We start from the raw sequence: 22,427 nt of genomic DNA on the forward strand, positions 1-22,427 counted from the left end.
GGCCACACAACCAGTCCTAGCGGCAGGATTACTAAATGCAACCTGCCCATAATGTCCTTCTATGGAGGACGCGTGCCCTTCTCTGATCTTGACGCTTTCCCTCTGGCTGGAACGCAGACTTGCTGGCTGGACCCCAGTGAAGGGGACGCCACATGCTGAGGATGGAGGGACAAAAAGCAAGAAAGAGCCGGGACTGTACAGTGTACGCCACCAGCTCCTGAACTCCTGCCTCTGTGTGGGACAGAGAAATAACCTCTCTTGATTAGCGACTTATTTTATTTATTTTTTTAAAGTGGGGTGGGATTTGCTGTAATACACAGCAACCTAATTCTAATGGTTACAGCATATCACGTTTATAGTACGGAAACTTTTCTATCTCGAAAAAAAGTTAAATCACTTTTAAAAAGCATTTTTGAAATGCTTTTTCTGGCTCAGCTGTCTTTTCATGCGTCACAGGATATAACACACAGTAAGGGGACCATCGAGTCCGCCCTAACAGAGACCAAAGAGGCTCTTCCTCACACTTACGCTTTTCCCCAGGAGATTTTCCCAAACAGACTTGATCATCCACGGGACCTAGAAAGTAAGGAGAAAAAAAGCCATTTTTTGAATAAGCAAGTTTCACATTTTGTGACCACACTCATTTCAATCAACGGTGAATTGACAGGTTTGACAATATTATCTGTGCCCCTTTCTTTCTAATGGAGAATGAGGGCTCCTGAAGAGCTCCTGGGGACCAGCTTGCTAGTCCTGAGCCAGACATTCATCATCCGCAGGATCTCGGACAAACCCACGAATCCTTTCCGTGTCTCAATTTCCTCATGTGCAAAATTAGAATAAATCAGTCAACCTTCTCCAAGGGTTGTCGTGAGAATAAAGTGAAATTATCCATGAGAAAAGCTGAAACATTACTATGTAGGGGAAACTGTTAAAAATGATAACTTGGATTTTAAGGTGGTAAAATTTAACCCATTTTTCCTGACAAGAATTCGATATTTGTCCTTTGACAGTCACTTCTGTCCTGGGAAGGTTCTGTGAATTTGTGACACATTGGCTCTATCGCCAACAAACAGAATATTCAGCTTTTTTCCCCCTTTAAAGACAGTGCTATAAACTCATTCCAGAAATGTGATAATGGCAGTGGTGGTGACGGGGGTATTAACATGTGCCATTTACCAGCGCACGTCCATACTATGTTGTTACACATGTCCGGGCATAATATCACGTTTGTGTTTATGATGAGCTGTTCTCGCCCCAATTTCCCCAGAATGGTCACATGAGAAATACGGAGATCAGGGTTCTAGGAACAAACTGATTCAGGGTTATTATGCAAAGAATATGCTTAGGGTGGTGGTGATACTGCTCCCAAGAGTGCAAAAATCAGTTCTTGGAGCCTGAACATTTAAAAATTGTTTTTATGTATAAAGGTCATATATGTATATACAGTATATAAAAGAATATATATTATATTTGTGGTATTAAAATATCATGGGAAGGTCATGATTAGGAAAAAAATATCAAAAAGTGTACTCCAGTGCAGTGATAACCTTAGCAAGAGCCACTGCATTCTTCACTGCCGCTTGCTCCACCATAAAAACAAACAAAAAACCTGGATTTGCTTAAAAATGTTCTTGATGAACTAGTAAAAATTATTAATTTTAAGGGCTGGCTGGTTAGCTCAACGGGTTAGAATGCAGCCTTGTAACACCAAGGTCAAGGGTTCAGATCCCCATGCTGGGCGGCTGCCAAGAAATAAAAAATAAAAATGAATTAATTAAAAAAAGAAAGGGTTCCCTGTACAGGCCAGCCTCAAAAAAAAAATTAATTTTTAATACATTTCTACGCATGGGTGCACATCTTTTTAATATTCTATCTGAAAAACTGAGAGTACGTAACAGATGAATCACTTTTGCTGTATCTTAATGTACCACGGTTGTCTTAAAAAAATAAATACTGGTGAGATTGTTTATGCTGCCGGCTCACTGTGAACAATATTTCCAAACGTGAGTGACAGTACAAAACACTGCATGAGTAGAACATCTACTCAAAATGCACGAGGGCGTCATGCACTTTAGGAGCAGAGTGGGATAAGTACGCCGACGTGGTCTCAGATTCTGCGTTCCCACTACCGTTTAAGAAACTACCACTTGTCAAGTTTTGGTGTCGTATTCAACACGAACATCCACAGATACCACGAAAGATTGTTAAAATATTCTACCCTTTTCAACTGTATATCTGTGTAAGGCTGGATTTTCTTCTTATACTTTTACCAAGGTGATACAACACAACGGATTGAACACCATAGCAGACATAAGAATCCAGGTGACTTTTCTGCAGCCAGACATTAACGAGATTTACAAAGGTGTAAAATAACGCCACTCTTCTCGCCAATTTGCTTTGCTTGGGAAAATATATTCATTTTTCACAAAATATGTTATTTATGTTAACAGGGAATTGCTTTATTATTATTACTTTTAAGTGAATAAACAAATAAATTGATTTAATTAAAAAACTTAAAACTAATTTAAAAATTATTAGTTTTAATTTCTAATAAGGTACATGGAGGTAGACATAAACAAAATCTGGAGCCTCAATCATTTTTAAGAGCACAAAAGAGTCCTGAGACCAAAAGTTTGAGAGCTGCTGCCATAGGCCACAGGTGAGGAAAGCTGTCCCTGTGAGTACATCTGTTTCTTCAGTAAAACTCCTCAGCTGCAATACATCCTTGCTCTCTCTTTGTCCCTCTTGTCACACTTCATCATCATTCTCTGTACTTCCCCCTCCTAATATTACTGACTTTCCATATCTACCTAACCTGCACCTGCTCCATGACAGACCCTCCCACACTGAGCCATTCCACTGGCAGATCCCATGCTCAGCCTTACCCTCTGATCTGGACCTGTGAGCATTTTCAGTTCTTGCCTTTTGGGCCCTTGTCACCGCCAAGTTCCAGGTTGAGTCGTCCTTCCTTTGAGTCACCTGATCCACCGCCTGGAGCTTCTCTTGGATTCCATGCCTAGGTAAGGCTGCCCCTGAGCCAAGCAGTGATTTGTGAATAGTTTAAATTGAGGTCCCCAGTGAGCCTCCTCCTCCCCAGTTAGTGAAGTGACCTCCTTTCTCATGTCCCCAGCCCCCACCCTCTCAGGAGACTGCTTACCCTGGACCTCACTTTTCTTCTGCTATTTATCTATAATTATCTCTTTTTTTCTTGTGTGCACCTTTGTCCCTCCAAATCACCATTTGCTCTCAACCTAGGTACCAACCGTTGAAATCAACCAGATAAATCTGGGGAAATCCCAGAGCAGTGGGGCTTATTTCCTGATTCTTGTTTGTGTGACCCCTGCACCATGAAGTGGCCACATCAGGGGAGAAATGGCTGTGGCTGTGCAGTCCTGTTAAGATAGAGAGGAGGGGCCTTATGAAGCCCTCTCCAGGTTCCCCTGGGGCCTGTGTGTGGTAAGGGAGAGATCCAAGGGTTCCCAGGTGCCTCTCGTGGGGTAAGTGCAAGGTATCAGAGAATCGAGAGGCAAGGACCCTGCCATTAAGGTGGATAGCACCAGGGTATCCTCTCGGACCCTTCACAGTTCCTGACAGAATATACAGCTGGCACAGCTCATAGATGGCTGGCTGAGATCTCTAAATGAACAGGTCAAAAATTGAAATCTAAAACTTCCCCTCAAGTATGTTAGCACTTGCCCTCAGCAACGGCATTACCACTCGCTCAGTCACTCAAGCCAGAAATTGAGGAGGAAGCCTCGATTTTTCTCTCTCCCATCCCCAAGTGACAATTCATCGAGTCCTGTCAACTTCACCTCCAACCCCGTCTTGAAGTGGCCTGCTTCTCAGCATCCCCACTGCCAGACCTCAACCTCTCATGGCATCTGCCCCCAAATGCTGCCCCGCCTGCATGCGAGCCCATCTCCAGTTCATCCTTCACACAGCAGCAAAATTAGTCTTGTCAAATGTCAAATCAGATCATGTCACTTCACTGATTAGATCTCTTCAACGGCTGCCCGCTGCATTTAGAATAAGATTGAGCTCTCAGACCTGGACCGACAAGCCCTGCAGGCGCTGTGTCCAGCCTCCAGCCTCCAGCCTCCTCTTGTGTCCTCATCTTACCTCTCGGGAAGCTTTTTTTCTGACGTCTCCGTTTTGGAGTTGACCAGATACATCTTTTTCTTTTCCTTCCTAAAGAGAAAGGTTAAAGAAAATCTTTTATAGTTACAAATACAGATATGCCAACCTTACATGTCAATGACATTTGGCTTTTACTTTTGGTCTTAACCACAGTGACTAGCAGGTCATCAGTGACCTGAGGCGATGTGACTTCATGGAGTATTAGGGGAGGAAGAAACTCTGAAGTGACAGAGGAAAGAGAGAAGTAAAGAGACGGAGACAGCAAGCAACGGGAACTCATTTCTAGAAGGTTGGTTGTGAAATGGTGAGAGCTCTAAAGGCAGCTGAAGTCCAGTGAGGATCAAGAGAAAGTTCCTTTTATGAGCTGTGATAGTCTTAAGCATGGGCTGGATGCAAGTGCTGGTGACAGAGAGATACTGACAACTTGAGGGAGTGAAGGGATCATGCACAGCGTAAGTGGAGGTGGGAGGATTGCCTTGGACAGAGGGAGGGACAGGAGTGGTTGGTGTTTGAAGGGCTGGCAGTGAGAAATGAAGGATTCTTGTCTCATACCTTCATACGAAGCAGGAGACAAAGTCACCTGCTGAGCACTAAGGAGGAGGTAAAGGGGTCAGAGATTTGAAAACCAGAGCTCAAAGTTTGAAATTATCACTGCAGGAGGGATCATTTACACTAAAATCATGAAAACTCAGCAAGGGGAGACTCTGTGCTGCTGTGTGACGTGAGGGAGCAGCAGTGCGCACTTTCAGATGCAGTGTACAGAAAGCACATGCAAAGTTTCCTCCAAGACCTGCCAGAGAGTTCTAGGAAAAGACAGAGAAGCAAGGCAGGTTGAGAGAGCAGCAACAGGTTCCTGGAACGATGGATCTTGGATTCTAAGCTGGTCAGGAGGGGCGTGGAGAAAGACAGATAATGGACTGGAAGAGGGAAAGGCCAGTGGACCGGTGCTCAAAGGAGGCTGAAGGGCAGCTGCAGAGGGAACAAATAATAAGGAAGAGAAGGGAGAGGGATATTTGTAATTTTTCAGGAATGGGCTGAGAAGGAGAGGCCAGAGATTGAGCGATAGCTGTAGAAGGAGCAAACTTCAAGGACAGATGTCAAAAAAGGGAATACTTATAATTATTGGGAAGTTGAGCCAGGTTTGAATGATGATAAGGCCTATAAGTCCTTTGGGCATGGGAGGCCCAGAATTGGTGGAGGAATAAGTCACTGGAAATGAGCAGGTGAAGGACTGGAGAGGCCAGAGTACTGGATGGCTTGTCTGTGTTCATGTGTACCTTGAAGGCATCCAGGATGATGGCAGGACCAGAGGTGAGGGAAATGCAGGTGAGGTCAGCCAGGCAGTGGATGACAGCATGGAAGGGACGGAGTGAGTGCTGTCATTGAATGGTTAAGCCTCAAAGGAGAGGATGGGGGAGCAAGGGACTGGATGGGGCAGTGGGCAGCAAGGGGTGCGCATCAAGTCTGCCCCCCACCCTGAAGTGGGGATGACGGCAGAGAACACCATGACTTAATAAGACACCATGTCTTAAGAGGAAGCAGTGTCCTCTCAGGGGCACCAACTTTCAGTTAAAGTGGTTGGTGCAACTAACACTCTAAGAGGTTGTAAATATGAGACTGATGGTTTCAGAACAGGAAATTCCAGTGAAGGCATATGTCAGTGTCTCTAAATGCCACTGGTTTCTCTATAATTTTTGCAAAGGCCTTTGAGGAAAGTGCAGCAAATAAGAACTGCAGAGGCCAACTGTGCTTGGCATCATGACTGTGGTCACATCGTGGGTGCTTATGACAAGATTTGATCAGAAGAACAGACAGCAGCTCCAAATTCACCCTCCTGACATCCGTAGGAGGAAGGCGGGCCTCACCTTTCTTGTTTAGAGGTGGGGTGGATGTCTCCTGGTGCTCTTCTGAATCATTTGGCTCTGGAGAATCATCGCTTGTCACTGATAAAAGCAATAGAATTCATTTCAGAGCTCAGAGAGGGCTGAAGAGAAGGTGCTGAGAGAAGCCAACAGAACAGGAGCGGTGGAGAGCGCATCTAAGGGTTCCCTGGCTCTGCCTCGATTTTGCCAACTTCTGGTTATTGTTACCTCTGTGACTGGGGACAACTGTCCCCCAGCGGAGGCTCAGTCTGATCCATTTGGAGAGATTCCCCTACCAGATGGAAGGGAAGTACGAGGGTCTCCGCAGCCCTTGCTCAGGGGAGGCAGCTGAGAGCAGCGGGAAGAGGGGACCCTGAGCGTTGACGGTCGCAGTGAAGGGCAACGTTTCTGCCATAGAAAAATACCTGCTCGTGCCTAGATGTCTGCGTGTGAATATCCTTTAACTGCTTTATGTGTGCTTATTTCACCTTGCCTCAAATTCTGTCTCAAATTCTTGCCTGCTTAGGAACAGTTCACTGAGGCACGTGGCAAGCAGTCATTAGACCTTTGAAATAATGTATTACTTTTCAGATTCTTTTAATAGGATGTACTCTTAAAGATCCAAACAACATAGAAGGGTTGAAAGTGAACGTGAAGGCTTAGAAGGAGACTACCCACATCTGCTGTGCCAACCCACTGCATGGGCCGCAGCTTTCCTGTTGGCTTTGCATTTTGGTGGAGCAGTTTTGAGCATTGCCTTATTGAGTGTGCCTAAGTCAAACTCTGTCCCCTGTCCTTTCCCCCTGGGGTTCCTGCCACAATCCCTTGTGGCAGATGAATATTCTGCCTTGCAGACACTTCATGTCATCTGGAGTCCAAGTGTAGCAGGCGCCAGCAGGGCTTCTGTCTCATCATCAGTGCCCCCTTCCAAGTCTACTTTTTCCAGACTCATCTCCCTTGCCCTCCCCAGGACTCCATCTCCATTGAGGAGCTCGGGTCTCTGGTGCCCAAGCTCCCAAGTGCTGGCTGAGCAGCTGGAAGCCAGGCCAGGACGGTGGCTGACAGCAGGGCGGGGAGCGCTCCACCTCGAGAAGATTCGAGCGGCTTTTCCCCCTGGTAGACGTGAAAACAAAGTCGAGCTTAAGTTGACCAAATCAAGATTACCTGGCATAGGGCCTGAGGGCGCATGGGACATCTCTGGAGGGTCTTCTTTATCTTTCACTTGGGGGGTCTTGTTGTCACTGGGCACTGAGCAAAGGGAGAAAAAGAATGACAGGAACCAGAGAGAGGAGAGAAGAGAACAGTCCATCCCAGCTGCTAAAAACGATGGAGCGACAGAGCTCCAGGGCCCGGGCAAGGGTGGGATAGCGTTGGAGAGCAAGCGCCTGGTGTTGCATCAGCACCTGAGCCCCTTCCCAGGAGGGAGTGAGTTCTCCCTTCACCTTGAGCTGGGCTAGGTCAGCCCCAGGGGGCGTTACCTTGCATGGGGCCAGCGGGAGGGCCGGGCACCTCTTGCAAGTCTCCTTCCTCATTTACTTTGGGTGTTAAGTTGTCATTGGTCACTGAAGGGAGGAAGGAAACTCATTACAGGTTACAGGGACGTGGTGTCAGGGATGAGAGGGAATGATAATGGTGCTTATTTTTTTTCTTTTGAAAATCTAAAAGATGGAATCTTCCATCGTTGTTAGCTTCCTGATTAGGTGAACCTTATTTGGATGGTATGGATTAGAGGAGGAGAGGAAACAGTATTTGGGTCAAACGGGACCCCTCATTCTCAGCACTGAAGAGCTCAGAATCCACGATACCATTTTCGACAATGCCTGATAATATACCACTGTTATATTTAATGTGATCAAACTCCACGACAATGATGGTTTGGGGAGGACCAGGACACAATTTTAGAAGCTAAATCGGGTTCAGCAGACCTTTAAACATTTTATCATCTTTTCTAGTAATTTCGATAACATTGCTCTTAGAATCCAAACCATATAGAAAGGAATAAGGTTGAAACTCAAAGGCGCCCATAATCGTGTGGGGGTGAGGAACTGGGTAAGGGTCACCAACGTGGGTGTTGCCAAGTTACTTGTCAACTCAGAACTGGGTTTTGATTGCTGGTTTGTTTTGCATTGCTGAGTTGGTGGATCAGCCCTCTCTGTTTCTTTTCCTTTGTTGTGCCCAATTCCTTTTCCTGGGGTTCTCGCCACAGCCTCCTGGTTGGCAGGTGTCTATTCTCCCTTCACAGGTGCCTGAGCTGGGCTAGATCAGCCCCAGGGAACGTTACCTTGCACAGTGCCAGCGGGAGGGCTGGGCACCTCTTGTGAGTCTCTTTCCTCATTTACTTTGGGTGTTAAGTTGTCATTGGTCACTGAAGGGAGGAAGAAAACCCGTTACAGGTTACCAGGTCTGGGAGGAAAGGGAATAATAAAAATGCCTGGGGCAGATGGAGCACAAGGCCCAAGGGCAGAGTGTTGGGATGTTCCGGGGCTGGCAAGCAGGTGTTCTGGCCTCTAGGCCTCACCCAGGCCCCTGGCAGTGCTTGTAATCCTTCTTGGAAAGGGCTGTGTGTGGGTAGGTGGGTGCACGGGAAGGACTTGATCAATAAAAGACAAGACCCTGGGGCTGTGGGTGACACGGCCCAGGCACCCTCAGCTGGGGATGCATAGGTGTGGGACAGGAGCTGTTTCTCACCTGCAGAGCTCCTTCTTTCCTGGACGAGTCCAGGGAGAGGAGTGACAGGGTCCGAAGGGCTGGGCGGTTCGCCCAGGGTCTCATTGCTTTGCTGCGAGGATGCTCCAGGCTCACTGACGCCGGGCGCACAGGGGGGACGGCTGGGAGGGGAGGGTGGAGGTGCGGGCAGCAGCGACAGGGGCTGGAGGGAGCTCCCTTCTGCTGGGTCGGCTGCGGTTCTGCTCCACTGTCCATAGGAAGTGCCAACTGGGATTGAGGAAGGAGCACACATCAGCACCTTGGAGACTCGGAATTACTTGGGGAAGGGGATTTCTTAATACATGACTTCCAGTAGCAGGGAATTACTCATTCTCTCCCGGTGCACAGGACCGACTCATCACCTGTTGTCCATCTGTGCTCCTGTCTATTTTACTTATCTGATCTGGGCATTCAGTGCTACCATAACTGCATCTAACCCCTGACCTAATGCCAAAGTGGTTTCACACATAAAGCTGAGTTTGAGTTTGTACCCAGGGATTTAATTTTCTTTAAGTTCGGTTTCGTAGAATTTAGTCAATTATTTACATGTTATACTTTCAATAGAGGTCTTTGTTTTAATAAATAAGCATATCATACCTCCCAAGAGCAAATAAGATAAAATAAACATTCCTTAGCAGGATGTATTAAGACTTTATATTCTGGTTTCTGCTCCTTTCTGCGGATTCAGCTTCTGCGCCATCTGTCGCACCCTGTGATCTGGTCACACCCAACTTTCTCTCTCATCCCCCCTCTCCCAGGCCCTTGGCTTTCCACATGCTGTCCCCTGCATGGCTAGTGCCTGATGTCTCTTCTGATTCTTCTTATCACTTATTTCTTAATTTAATTTAATTTAATTTTTTATTTTTTGGTGGCTGGCGAGTAAGGGGATCCAAACCCTTGACCCTGGTGTTATAACACCACACCGCAAACAACTGAGCTAACCAGCCAGACCCTTTTATCGTTTATTTCAAGAGTAAAGTTGTCTCAACCAGTGAACAGAAAAAGGAAAGTAAGGTCGGCTTTCGGAAAGGGACCCAGAACAAAATCACAGAGTTGCAGATCCAGGAAGATGCTTGAGCTCAGCCAGGTCAGGGGGCACATGAGAGCCTGTGTCCCTCTGGCTCTCAGAAGTACTTAGCATGGCCTTTGAGTCTGTGTCTTTCCTGGCACTGTCCCAATGCTGCCAGGTGAGGGGGCCCATGTGCAGCTGCCCCTGCCTGGAGGTGGACTTTCCCCTTTGGCTGCCTCTTTAGCTCAAGGAATCATTTCTCTCTTTGGGGAGGAGCCTCTTGATGGTGAAGTGTCAGAGAGCAGATGAGGAGCCATCAACAGTGGTGACTCCACTTATGAAAATGTCACAATCCAGTGTGATCGGGTGATCCTTCCCTCGTCACGCTCAGTTAAGCGAACCTTGTGCTTTGGTCAAAGTGTTTTTCCTCCAACCTGGAATGATCTCACTCCCTGCCCCTCTCACCCTTGCATCCTTCTTCCCAGCTCTGTCACTGCTCTTTTTTCTACTCCTTTATTCAGCCAACATTTTTCTTTCTCAGTGTACTTCATGCTCCATTCGTTCTCATATCCTCTTTCTGTGTCTGTGTCCACCACACCCACCCTTCCTCTACAGCTACCTTTCTTCCCTTCTCCAGCTTTTATCTGCCTTCCAGCTGTCCTTGTTTAGAATAGGGGTTAAAATCTTGGGCCCTGGTATTGGGACATCCAAATAGGACCTGGCTCTGTCACTTAACAGACAAGAAACTTTGGGAAGGTTACCTCTGAGCTTCAATTTCCTTGTCAGTCAAGGGCTAATAATGGCTTCACAGGCTTGTTTTAAAGATGACATGAGATAGTCATATAAAGTATTTGGGATAATGCACTAAAAAGAAAAAGTACTTATTATTATTAATGCCCATCCATTTCTCTTCTTCACTGGCTCGCCTAGTCCTTCCGTCAGACCTGATCTCTGTAACTCTGTATTCCTGTCACCTTATGCATTCCCTAGAGATTGTCTAGCAAACTATACTGTACAATTTTCCCCAAATTCATAGAACACATAAGACAGACAGGTGCTTGTGTCCCCTAGAAATTCATCTTGGAGAGTCGGGGTCAGGGTTAGCAAGGGACTGCTCCTCCAGCCCCGGCTATGACAGTATGGTCCCTCTCTTCCCAAGGAGAAAGGAGGGGGTTGAAGTGCATATTCCACAGGGCTGGAAATAAATCCAGACTTTTCTCATAGCAACTTCTCAATGCAAAAAGTATTTGAGAAACTTCATTACCTCTTCTGAAGCTTCTGAGAATTGTCTTCAGATTGGGATATTCATGCAGGTTAATTTGGCTGAACAATGTCGTCAGAAGTGACAGATTAAAAGTTTTCTCCAGTTTGGTGAGAATGTTGTGCACCACTCTGGATACAGGGACCAAATTTCTACAGGCTTCCAGAGATTCCTTAAAAAATGTAGTACAAGATTATTATAAATGATTATAAAATTGGATGGAGCGTTATTACACATTTGTGGTTTTCTAAGTTGTAAAAAAGCTAGTTTACTCTTAAAAAAGAAATTTAACATAAGACATACAGTCAAATCCTCTAAGGTCACAGTTCCACAGTTTTACTTTTGGAACTTCATATATATTTGGATGCCTCGTCATAGGAAGAAATAATTTAGCCCTCTTTAAAGTAAGTCTGTTTTGTGAAACTTACTTTCAGGTACGTTTAAGGGGAGATAGAAATGTTAAGGAAGGAAAGTGGGGTCAGAGGATGCTATTGTGTGGTTAATTCTTTAAGCTCTGGGCAGAATACTTTGGCCATGGACCTAGCAGGTGGTCCCAGATGCAATTCTGTTCATTGCTTGTCAGCCTAGGCGCTCTGTCTGTCTGTCTCTCTCTCTCATTCTCTCTCTCATCTTAAGGTGGCCTGAATGGGTTCCAGCCACAGAGAGATCAGAGAATTCCTCTTGCTTAGAGGATAGACAAAAGGAGAAACATGGCAGGAGAGAACTGATTGAGAATTACTTACTGAGCGCCCACTGGGCTTCCTGAGCTAGTCCATGCATACACAGCACCAGGTTAAGATCAACTTGGTGCTGCCCATATTTGGATGGGGGCACTGTCAGGTGGAGAAGATGAGCATTACATGACAAATACAAATTAAATAGGTGCCCAATTACAATTGAGAGCAGTGTCATGAAGGGAAAGTGTAGATTGCCAGCGGGTCTCAGTGAGATGAGCATGTCAAGGAGACCCCTCTGAGGAGTGCTGCGATCTGAAGAGGAGCAGGAGCTCACCAGGCCAAGATGGGGGGAAGATTGTTCTACCACTGCAAGCCCTTCCTTGGGTCCAGGACTCAGGAAATGCTTACGAAAACCAAAATTATGCATAAAGAGTGCCACTTTTGCCTACATAGCCTATCTCTCAGTGGCTGCCAGCTTCACATCAGAATGCAATGTGAGCCATAAGCTCTTAAACATGGGATGATGCCTGTAGTGGGTGAATGGCGCCCCCCCCCCGATGTGTCCATTCAGAACCCGTGAACGTGAACTTATTTGGAAAAAGGGTCTTTGCAGATATAATTAAGTTAAGGATCTTGAGATGAGATTATCCTGGATTAGGGTGGGCCCTAAATCCAATTGTTCTTAGAAGGAAAGGGGAGAAGACACAAAAGAGAGAAGGCAATGTAGAGATGGAAGCAGAGATTGGAGTGATGTGTCCACAAGCCGAGGGACACCAAGAATTGCCAGCAGCCCCTGGCAGCCAGGGCAGAGGCAGGGAATGGACTCTCCTTAGAGCCTCTAGAAACAACCAAGTCTGTCCACACCTTGATTTTGGATTTCTGGCCTCTAGAACTGCGAAAAAATTAATTTCTGTAGTTTTAAGCTTCCTGGTTTGTAGTCATTTCTTATGGCAGCCGTAGAAACTAACGCCAGCCCCTATGATACCCTCTCTCCCAACTTCTGTGATAATGAACATGCCTGGGCTGGGCCTTCCAAACTCTAGAGGCGCTGGGGGTCTGTGTTTGAGACTTCAAAAATCCTATCTAGTGGTAATTTCCTTTTTCTGGTGGGGAGCATGGCGGGCCTGTACAGGGATTGAACCTATGACCTTGGGGTTGTAAGGCTATGCTTTAACCAGCTCACCAAACTGGCCAAGACCTCAATAATTGGGCATACTTGATGGGGGATGGGCTGCCATGGGAAAGGACCAACATGACTTACCCTGTACATCCTCTCGGTGATGAGGGAGTTGTCTAGGAGGCCTTCAAAGAAGGGAAATGGCTTGTGTATGGCATAGGCGATCTCCAGCTTCTGGTATATGAAGTGCTGAAGAAGAGCCTCTTCCAAGGCTCTGGTCATGGGGAACATCCTACAGAAAGAGGCACAATAAGAAAATAGAAGCAAAGAATCCGAGGAGTGCAGGATGCTGTTCTCTGCATTGAATGGGCATCTAAAGGCAGGCTTGCTGGTCTCCAAAGCATCCCTTAGCAGTCTGCAGGAGAACGTCTGCCTAATACTCATAGGTACAGGAAACAATGACAATTCCCCACAACAATGGAGGTCGAGAGTGAACAAAAGACACTGTGATGCTGAAGTCCCAAAGGAGGACATTAGGCAGATATTTAAAATAGCTAATATTTATTGAGTGTTTCCAGTGCGCCAGACTTTGTTCCAAGGGTTTCACATGCAGTCGCTTATCTAATCTTCTCAAAACCCTTGCAAGATGGTTGCTTTGATTGCGCCCATTTATACTGTTGAGAACACTGAGACACAGAGCTGGGAACAAGCCCAGAATTTCTGGTTCCAGGCACATGGTCGTTAAATACCATGCTCTATGACACACTGGGCTGGGTTAAACAAGGTGGCCTGGGCTAGCTTAAGCTCTATGCTAGCAATGCTCATGAAAAAAGAACGACCCAAAAGTGGGTGGAAAGATGGAAACCTGATAATGTTTAGACTCTTTAATAAATCACCCAAGATCTTTAACATGAATGACACTTGAAAAAAAGGCAACATGAAAGGCACGATTAGCAGAGGTGACTTAACTGACTTGCTTTATGTATCCATTTCACATCTCAGAACAGACACGTGTCTTTTTCCACGCTCACGCAACATTTATGAAAACTGGCCATTTATGGACCAGGAGAAATATCAAAAAGTAGTAATAGGCAGAAAATTTATAGATGACGTTCTCGGCAAATTATCAAGAAAAGGGAAGCACTAACAAAAAATTCAATCACCTTGAGATTTTTTTTTTATAAAACAAAACCATAGCTGGCAGGTTAGCTTACATGGTGCTGATAACACCAAGGTCAAGTGTTCAGATCCTCTTACTTGCCAGCCCCCAAAATAAAAGCACAACAAAAAAACAAAACAAACATGGATCCCATTTTACAACTTCATTTTGTGTCAAACAAAAAATTAAACTGTAATGAACGACTGTTTTTAGGGATTTAATTCCAGTGGCAGATTGAGCACCCCAGTCTCTTTCTCCTCATTCCCAAATCTTTTAAACGAGGCAGAAAAAAATATTATAAAAAAGAATAATCCACGGTGGCACTGGAAAACAAGAAAAAAAATGCCATTGGGAGTTTGTGATGGTGAAGAAATCCTGGAAGACAGAGAACACATGGGAAAGAAATCTACTACCCACGATATGCAGAAGGGAGGGATATGTTGCAAAGACCTGGGTAGAGTCGGAGAGAGTCAGAATGAACACATGCTAAGAAGAGGAAGCATTCCATATGGACAATTCATTATACAACAGCATTCAGAACAGGATGTCTCCAGGGTCCTTATTTTTCATCTGTTATGATTCCAAAGACGAGAGTGAGGCACAGGGAGGTTTAGTAGCCCGAGGTATTCAGTGGCAATTCACAGTTTGTCTGCCTCTAAAGTCCTGTTACTCACTATGTGAGATATTGTGTCTCATACATGACATGTTCAGAGTTTCATTATATAAAGGAATCTTATAAATGAATGCAACAAACATCTACATAGAAAAAAAGCAAAAGAAATAAACAGGCCGTTAATAAAAGAAGAAGCCAAATGCACAGTGAATATATGAAAAACACATGAGCTCACTAGTAGTCAGAAAAGTGCACACGAGACAATCTAATAACATATTTACCTATCAACTTGACCAAAATAGAAAATGATAGCAATAATCCCAGACATCCCAGGTGCAAATGCAAGCAGGTCCACATGTTCTGGAGGCTAATTTAGGAATCAGTGTCCAATGCCCTAACACATACGTTCCTTTGAATCCTTCTAGCAATTTATTTCAAGGAAATAATCATGAGTGGGCTTAGAGAGAATATATAAAAAGTTCATGACACCCTAGAGAGAACAGCAAACGTATTTTCCTTATTTACTCTCCCCCCTCCCCCCTTCTTGCAGTCAGTCACTTGTCCGCTGGATAATGAATGAGTTGCCCCTTGTGGGCACAGCACACAGTCAGGGCTCAGGAGAGGGCAGAGGGCAACTCTCGGTTTCACCCGCAACAACAGGCTAGAATTTACGCGAAAAAGAGCTGAGTCAGCTGTTCCTCACTGTCCCCCTTCCGGACGGTCTCCTCATACGTCCCCCCTACCCTTTCTACCTCTTGGGAAAGCACAATTTTACACGATTTTATTTACGTGGAGAAGAGAGCGTCAGCGTCTGAAGAGTTGGGCTCCCCCCTGCAGCGGCTGCCGGGGAAGGTAATGACAAAAGCCCCGAAGTCACCGAGTGACGGACGCGGCAGGCAGCCGAGAGACAGGCTCACCTGGGTGCGGACTTGGCGGCCCGTCCGTGCCCCTGTCCGGGGTCCGGGGACTGGGCCGGGGGGACGGCTCCGGAAGGCCGGGAGAGTGACGGGGACGCGGAACCAGGAAGTCGCGCGACACAGGGGCGGCCACGCGGGAAAGAAAAGCGAAAGCGGTCGGCGGGAAGCTGCGGGCAGGGCCGTGCACGGAGCCGCCTCCGCCGCCAGGGCCTGGGACGCCCCCCCCCCCCGGGGCTCCGGGGACACGGGTGGGGGAGGGGTGCTGCCAGCCGAGGTCAGCCGGGAGCGGGTGCAGGACGCGCGCGGGGACCGGGAGTCCAGCGTCTGTCCGCCTGTCTGCCCACCTCTGTGCGCCCGTGATGTGTCCCCCTTCTGTCCTCGTGGGAGGATGCAGACGTCCTGCAACTGGACTGCGGAGGGGGTTGGACAACTGAGTGAATTTACTAGACGTCATCACATTGTGAGAAACGAAAAGCCAGAGGGGGTGCGTCCGAAGGGCCCAGAAGTTGTCAGGATGAGATCATCACGTGGGAACGGGCAAGGACAAGGGAATCCGAACACGACGGCAACCAGGGGACAGGTGGCGGGGACCCCGAGCGTGTGGACGCCAAGGCAGAGCCAGGGCCAGGGGAGGACTCCGGGGACGCGGCTCAAGGGGGGCAGGTGACACCCCCTTCTGCGCGTCCGTTTTAAAGATTCCTATGAGAAATCCTTAGATATAGAAATCTGTTTAACTTCTTTTAAGTCAGTAATTCTCAAATATATTTGATCTCGGAGTTCCCCCCACCAGGACACCCACAAACCACCCTTCAGGAAAAAAAATGTGATTCTAGGTTTAAGACGTCTTAAAACCAAGGCTGGACTGCATGGGACACAGCCCTCCTATGCTCCCCATGAGGGCAGGAGCACAGCGTCTGCCACCCAAGTACAGACAGGGCAATGGGCCGGCCCTGCAGGTCACAACCGTGGGGGTGACTGAGGCGTGGAAGCCACAGCACGTGGATGGCGATGGAGGGAGATGCAGGGAAAAATGTGATGCTGACAGCTGGGGAGAGGGCGCAGTGACGTCTCAGTCCTCGGTAAGGCACAGTGCTTGGAGATGCAGGCATATCCATGGGAAGAGGGATCAAGCCTACTTCATGCAAATGCCACACTTCATTTACCTGAAGCCCCTCCACTTCACCTGGAAAACCCCTTCCAGGACGTCCCAGGAGCCTGACTGCAAGAACTTCTTCCTTTAGACCTTCAGAGATACACCAGGCAAATGCAAAGGGAAAAAAAGAGAAAAAAGAGCAGGAGTAGGAAAATAATGTCAGAACGTCAGATAAGGAAAAAGCATTACATGAGAAAAAGACAGATGTGAATAAAGAAAAAAGATGTTTATTCTAAGCAATACGTGCTCTAGAATACAGTAGTAATGGGGACACCTCACCTGTTAATTCACATGCAAGCGATGTACGTAGTGAGAGTCTATTAAAATTAGGTGTATTTCTTTTTTAGCTCAATTTTATTGAGGTATAAAAAGCATTCATCTTAAGCATACATTTTGATGAATTTTACCAAACGTAATCACTACCACAATCAAGAAACAGATCCTTTCTGGACTGGCCTGTCAGCTCAGTTGGTTAGAGCACCACCTTATAACTCCAAAGTCAGGGGTTCAGATCCTCGTACCAGCCAGCTGCCACACACACAAAAGAAAGAAAGAAAGAAAGAAAGGAACCATTTCCATCACCCCCAGAAAGTTCCTCTGTGCCTTTTGCAGATAATCCTCTCCTCAACCCCAGCACCAGGCAACTACTGATCTGCTTTCTATTACTACTGATTACTTTTGCCTGTATTAAAGTTTTATATAAATGGAAACATTTATATAAATGTTGTACGGCTTTTTGTTGTACGGCTTTTTTTTTTTTTTTTTTTTTTGCTCATTATAAATGCTTTTGAGATTCATCCCTCTTCTTCTGGATCAGCAATTCGTTCTTCTTTAGCAGGTGCTCTGGCCACCTGTGCTCATCCTGTCTGATCAACATGATGTTGCTAATATGATCTATCAGCATGATGGTCTATGGGATGTGTAGGTGATCCAGATCTCTTTGAACCATATTCTAACAAAGAGCAGATGAGTTAATATAAACCTGCGACAAAACTGTAAATAATATTCTTATCTGTCACACAGGAACACAACCTGTTTCTGTTTCTGATCTTCCTTTCTCATCAGAATGGAAAGAACACATTTGTTAAATCCGTGGCCACACACCGTGTACTTGAGGCCCATGGAATGACCTGGGCTGAAGATCTTACTGCCTAGACTGCCCGTTTTCCTAGCTTGGTCCTCCAGCTTTCCGTAAATTCTGTGAGCTGCCCAGTATGCTTCTAAGAAATTGAATTTGTGTCTGAGTTAGCCAGAGTCAGTTTGGGTTACTTGACCCCCAAATATCAGCTGATTAAAAAAATTGGGTACCAGAGGTTGAATTGCAGGCAAAAGATCTTCAAGGGAATATGATCAATCTGAGATTGGTTATCTGTCATAACTGGACCTAAAGGTAGTGAACATTGCATTAATGTTCAAAGGTGGAAATTTGGTAGGCTTTGGCAAGCAGGGGCAAGTTGGAAAATTAAATTATAGCACTGCATTGTGATCAAGATTCTGTACAATTCACTCCCCACTTCCAAGTGTCAGATCCTAGCACCCTTAGCAATATGGAGAGAAATCTTTCAGGTAGAATGAAAGCATCCACTTGGGTTTGGGGATTACCACCTACTTGCCCTAAATCTGGGTGGAGAACAGAGCAATGAGGTAGGCTGGAGTCTTCTTGCCCCACTGGTCACACAGAAGTAAAGGAAGACAACTTCACCCAGCATTAGGAACCAGGGAGGGTCTGGTGGTCCTAAATAGTCTTGGCCCAAGCATTTCTGATCCAGGAGAGGTTCTGTAGTGAACGTAGGGAAAAACAAGACTGTGGGAAATAGGAGCTGAAAGTCCAGAGAGAGAGACCCACATCTGTGCAGCACCGGGTAGGTACAGTGACCCTGCCCCACTGGAAAAGATGTCCTCATTAATGTCCTGGAATCTGTCCCAGCCAGACTGGTGTTTGCTCTTTGTGGAGAAAGAAAGCAGGGGTGGGCAAAGGGGTAGAAATCTCCTGCCCTCTATGAGTATATTTTGCAAACTTATGTGTGCAAATTTCCTAGCATGTCTGTAATGAGCCAGAAGTGTGATTCAGGGGCACATATTGTGGAAAAATACTGCTCTGCTTCTGTCCCCCTATCCCCGCCTCCACCCCCACTGCTTTGGCTACTGCTCTGTCTTAGGCCCTGAATTCTACAATTACCTGGATTCCCCGTCACCCTCTTTCTTTGACCCATTGTTCTGCCTAGATTTCTAGTCCTCTGGTTTTGTTTAATTTTGCTCCCATTTATCTTTCAACTGTATGCTGACAGTTGAAAATATTCGAAAATATTCATAAGTTACTTCAAATCCTTTGCAGAATGAGGGCTGGGTACACATGAGAAAATTGGGTACAAACAAATGCAATGCACCTATCTGCCCGCATCACATTGTCTTTTAAGGTCTCAATAATCTCAGCTCCAGACCCTTTCCCCATCCATTGAGAAGCCTGTTGCTGTCCTTAACATTTCAGTGAAATAGTTGAAGATCAGTTTTCTCCCACTCACCCTGGCTGCAGTTGTTAAGTGCCCACGTGTTCAAGCAAATGCAGAACTGCACCTCAGACTTCTCTGCCCAGCATTGGCATGCGCCCTCAATTAGAGGAGTGGAGAGAGTTCTCTTAGCTCTGGCTGCTTTCCGGAAATGCTAAGAACATCCCCCACTTTATAATGCCGAGCATCTTGGCACCCTCCAGCTTCATGTCCAAAAACTGGGCCTAACTCATCCAGTCCAGGCTCAGCAAGGGGCCCGGCCCACCCACAGGCTGAGGGACTTGGAAGCACTCAGCTCTCCCCTGTCCTTCTCACAGCCACCTCAGCAAGGGGAAACTATGCCACCTCTGGGATCTGGTTTAGTTGAACAGACTTTCCCCCCGACTTCCATGGGCTCTTGGAGTTGGCCCTGCTTTTCTTCCCTGGGACTAAGAAACGTCTTGAAGCCGGTCAAGCGTATGAGTGCAGCCCTGTCACATGGCACTTTCACTTTTTTTTTCCTCTTTTGGTGCAAGACCCGAGGGATTGGTCAGTTGTCAGAGTCTCTCCTCAGAGCCCTGGGAGGGCACCAAGGCAGCGACACTCTAACTGGGTGTGATCTGAGCTCACAGCTGTGCTGTGATCTGAGCCCCGCTGTGGAGGATGGCAGGTGGAGGCGGTGATCCCCACTTCAGGTAAGTCACCGTCCCCTCTCCTTGTCCTTCATCTCTGGAAACGTCAGTGTTGATATTTGCTACTTATGTCTACCCGGCCTCCTTCCACATGTATGCGATCAAAGATTACAAATACATCAGCAACGAGAAAATCAGATTTTTAAATTGCAGCCAGTTAGCTGCTGGGGAAACTTAAGGCCACCCTGACTCACATCACCTTATTTCCCTGGTGGCTGGGCTGGTGCTCTTAGAACTTCATGGTCTCTTCTGAGGCTCTGCTGCGGTATTGGATGATTCTTCATGCCCTGGGAAACTTCTCATCTCCCTCAGGCCTCCTTTATCCCCACCCCAAAAGAAAACTCTGTTCAAAAAAGATCTTAGAAAAATTCATATCCAAATCACATGCCCGTCTGCTGTCCAACTTTTTCCAGTTCACATAGTTGGGGGCGAGTTCTACTCTTGGCCCATCTGTGTGGCCCTGAGTGCTAGCGCCAGTTCAGGATCTCCGAACACTCGATAGGAGGAAGCGAAAGCAGATGTGACCAACGACAAATGCAGGCAGATGGCGAGTGAGTGTCGGTTTTTTGGTTTTTGTTTTTTGTACTCTGGAGTGTGTTTCACATCTGGGTAGAGAAGGATGAAAATTCTTTTAAAAATATAAGATTCTAAAAATAAAAATTAAAAAAAAAAGACAAATACAAATATATTTTTATTAGTAAAAATTAAAACACTGTAAAAGTATATGGAATCACCTCTAAGTGGGTCTCTGAGCCCAGGCTACTTCTGGTGCTGGTGCAGTCCCAAGAAGGCAACAGTTTTTGCTACCACCAGCAGCAGTGGGAGCACCAGGTTAGTCCTCAGTGCCTAGCACGGTCACTCCCACAGAATATTCCAGATTTCGCTACTCCACCTGCTTGTAGAGAAGGGAAAACGAGAGAGTCGAGTTCAAAGTCCAGCAGCCCACTGAGAAATGAGGGCAGGGTAATGCTGACCTGACAGTATGAGTTTCACCTCTGTGTCTCATTGCTGGAAGAGATTGTGGAGAATGGTACCATTTCTTCTTTCAATATTTAGTAGAATTCACTAGTAATACCATCAGGGCCTGGTGCTTTCTTTTTTGGATGTCTACTAATTATTGATTCAAATTTCTTTAACAGACATAGGCCTATTCATATGATCTGTCTCTCCTTGTGAGTTTTGGTAGTTTACCTTTTAAGGAATTTGTCCATTTCATCTGTTTCCTAATTTTTAGGCATAGACTTGTCCATAGTATTCTTTTATTATCCTTTCAATGCCCGTGGAGTTCATAGTGACCTTTCTTTCATGTCTGATATTGGTAATTTTTGTTTTCTCTCTTTTTTTCTTTGTTAGCCTGGCTAGAGATTTATTAATTTTAGTGATCTTTTCAAAGAATCCGCTTTTGGTTTCACTGAGTTTAACATTTTCCTATTTCAATTTCATTCATTTCTACTTTAATTTTTATTATTTATTTTCTTCTGCTTGCTTTAGGCTTACATAGTTACATTTCCCCCCTCTAGTGTCCTCAGATGAAAGCTTAGATTATTGATTTAGATTTTTATTCTTTTCTAATATGTGCATTTAATGCTATACATTTCCCTCTAAACACTGCGTTTGTTGTATCCCATAAATTTTGATAGGCTGTGTTTTCATCTTCATTTAGTTCAAAATATTTTTCATTTTCTCTTGAGACTTCTTCTTTGATCCTAGAACTGTTTTATTTAATCTCCAAATATTTTGGGATTTTTCAGTTGTTTTTCTGTTAGTGATTTCTAGTTTAATATCACCATGGTCTGAGAACATACTTTTTATGATTTCTATCTTTTTAAAGTTGTTAAGTTGTGTTTCATGGACTAAAATTTGATAGATCTTAGTAAATACTCCATATGGGCTTGATGAGTGTGTGTATTCTGCTGCTGTTGAATGGAGTATCATATAAATGTTAGTTACATCAAGTTGTTTGCTATTGCTGTTCAGGTCAACTATGTCTTTACTGATGTTCTGCCTGCTTGATCTATAAATTAGTGAAAGAGAAGTGTTGAAGGCTACAGCAATGGTAGTGGATTTGTCTATTTCTCTATATACTTCCATAACTTTTTGCCTCAAATATTTTAATGCCAGTTTGTTAGTTGCATGCACATTAAGGACTGTGTGTCTTCTTGGAGAACTGGCCCCCTTATCATTCCATAAAACTCCTCATTATCCCTGACAATTTTCCTTGTTCTGAGGTCTGCTTTGTCTGAAATTGAAATAGCTACTACAGCTTTCCTTTGATTAGTGTTGGCATGCTGTGTTTTTCTCCAACCCTTTACTTTTAAATTCTCTGTTTTTAACATTTGAAGTGACTTTCTCATAGACAACCTATAGTTGGGTGTGTGTGTGTTTTATGTACTCTGTTAAATGTTTTATGCACTCTTTTAAATGGTGTATTTAGACCATTCACATTTATTGATGTAGTTAGATTAATATCTACCATGTTTGTAAATATTTTCGTTGCACTTATTGTTTCTACTTTTTCTTTCTTTCTTTTCTGCCTTTTCTGGTTTTAGCTGAGCATTTTATAATTCCATTTTCTCTCCTCTCTTAACATATCAAATATATTTCTTTCAAAACATTATTAGTGGTTTCCATGGTGTTT

At 45.4% G+C, this 22,427-nt stretch overlaps 2 protein-coding genes across 5 annotated transcripts in view; one reads left to right on the forward strand and one right to left on the reverse strand.

The window, feature by feature from the left end:
• Window positions 1-15,530, reverse strand: part of SP110 (SP110 nuclear body protein) — a 48,070-nt gene extending 32,540 nt beyond the window's left edge. For 3 of the 4 annotated variants that reach the window (XM_063093122.1, XM_063093109.1, XM_063093106.1), the window contains exons 1-11: window positions 15,459-15,530; window positions 12,914-13,061; window positions 10,979-11,147; window positions 8,688-8,933; window positions 8,281-8,364; window positions 7,478-7,561; window positions 7,164-7,247; window positions 6,003-6,080; window positions 4,120-4,188; window positions 2,886-3,032; window positions 529-576 (exon numbers count right to left, since the gene is read on the reverse strand). In XM_063093122.1, coding sequence (XP_062949192.1) covers window positions 529-576; window positions 2,886-3,032; window positions 4,120-4,188; window positions 6,003-6,080; window positions 7,164-7,247; window positions 7,478-7,561; window positions 8,281-8,364; window positions 8,688-8,933; window positions 10,979-11,147; window positions 12,914-13,060 — 1,156 coding nt within the window. In that variant the 5' untranslated portion in view covers window position 13,061; window positions 15,459-15,530. The remainder of the gene's footprint in view (window positions 1-528; window positions 577-2,885; window positions 3,033-4,119; window positions 4,189-6,002; window positions 6,081-7,163; window positions 7,248-7,477; window positions 7,562-8,280; window positions 8,365-8,687; window positions 8,934-10,978; window positions 11,148-12,913; window positions 13,062-15,458) is intronic. The other variant, XM_063093117.1, reaches the window with a different exon arrangement.
• A 4,230-nt stretch (window positions 15,531-19,760) lies between these two features.
• The window catches only part of LOC134369914 (nuclear body protein SP140-like), a 38,639-nt gene continuing 35,972 nt past the window's right edge, over window positions 19,761-22,427 (forward strand). Inside the window, 1 exon segment of the mRNA XM_063086756.1 lies at window positions 19,761-19,792. Coding sequence (XP_062942826.1) covers window positions 19,761-19,792 — 32 coding nt within the window.

The sequence above is a fragment of the Cynocephalus volans genome, chromosome 1, assembly GCF_027409185.1.
Source record: "Cynocephalus volans isolate mCynVol1 chromosome 1, mCynVol1.pri, whole genome shotgun sequence".
Taxonomy (NCBI): Eukaryota; Metazoa; Chordata; class Mammalia; order Dermoptera; family Cynocephalidae; genus Cynocephalus; species Cynocephalus volans.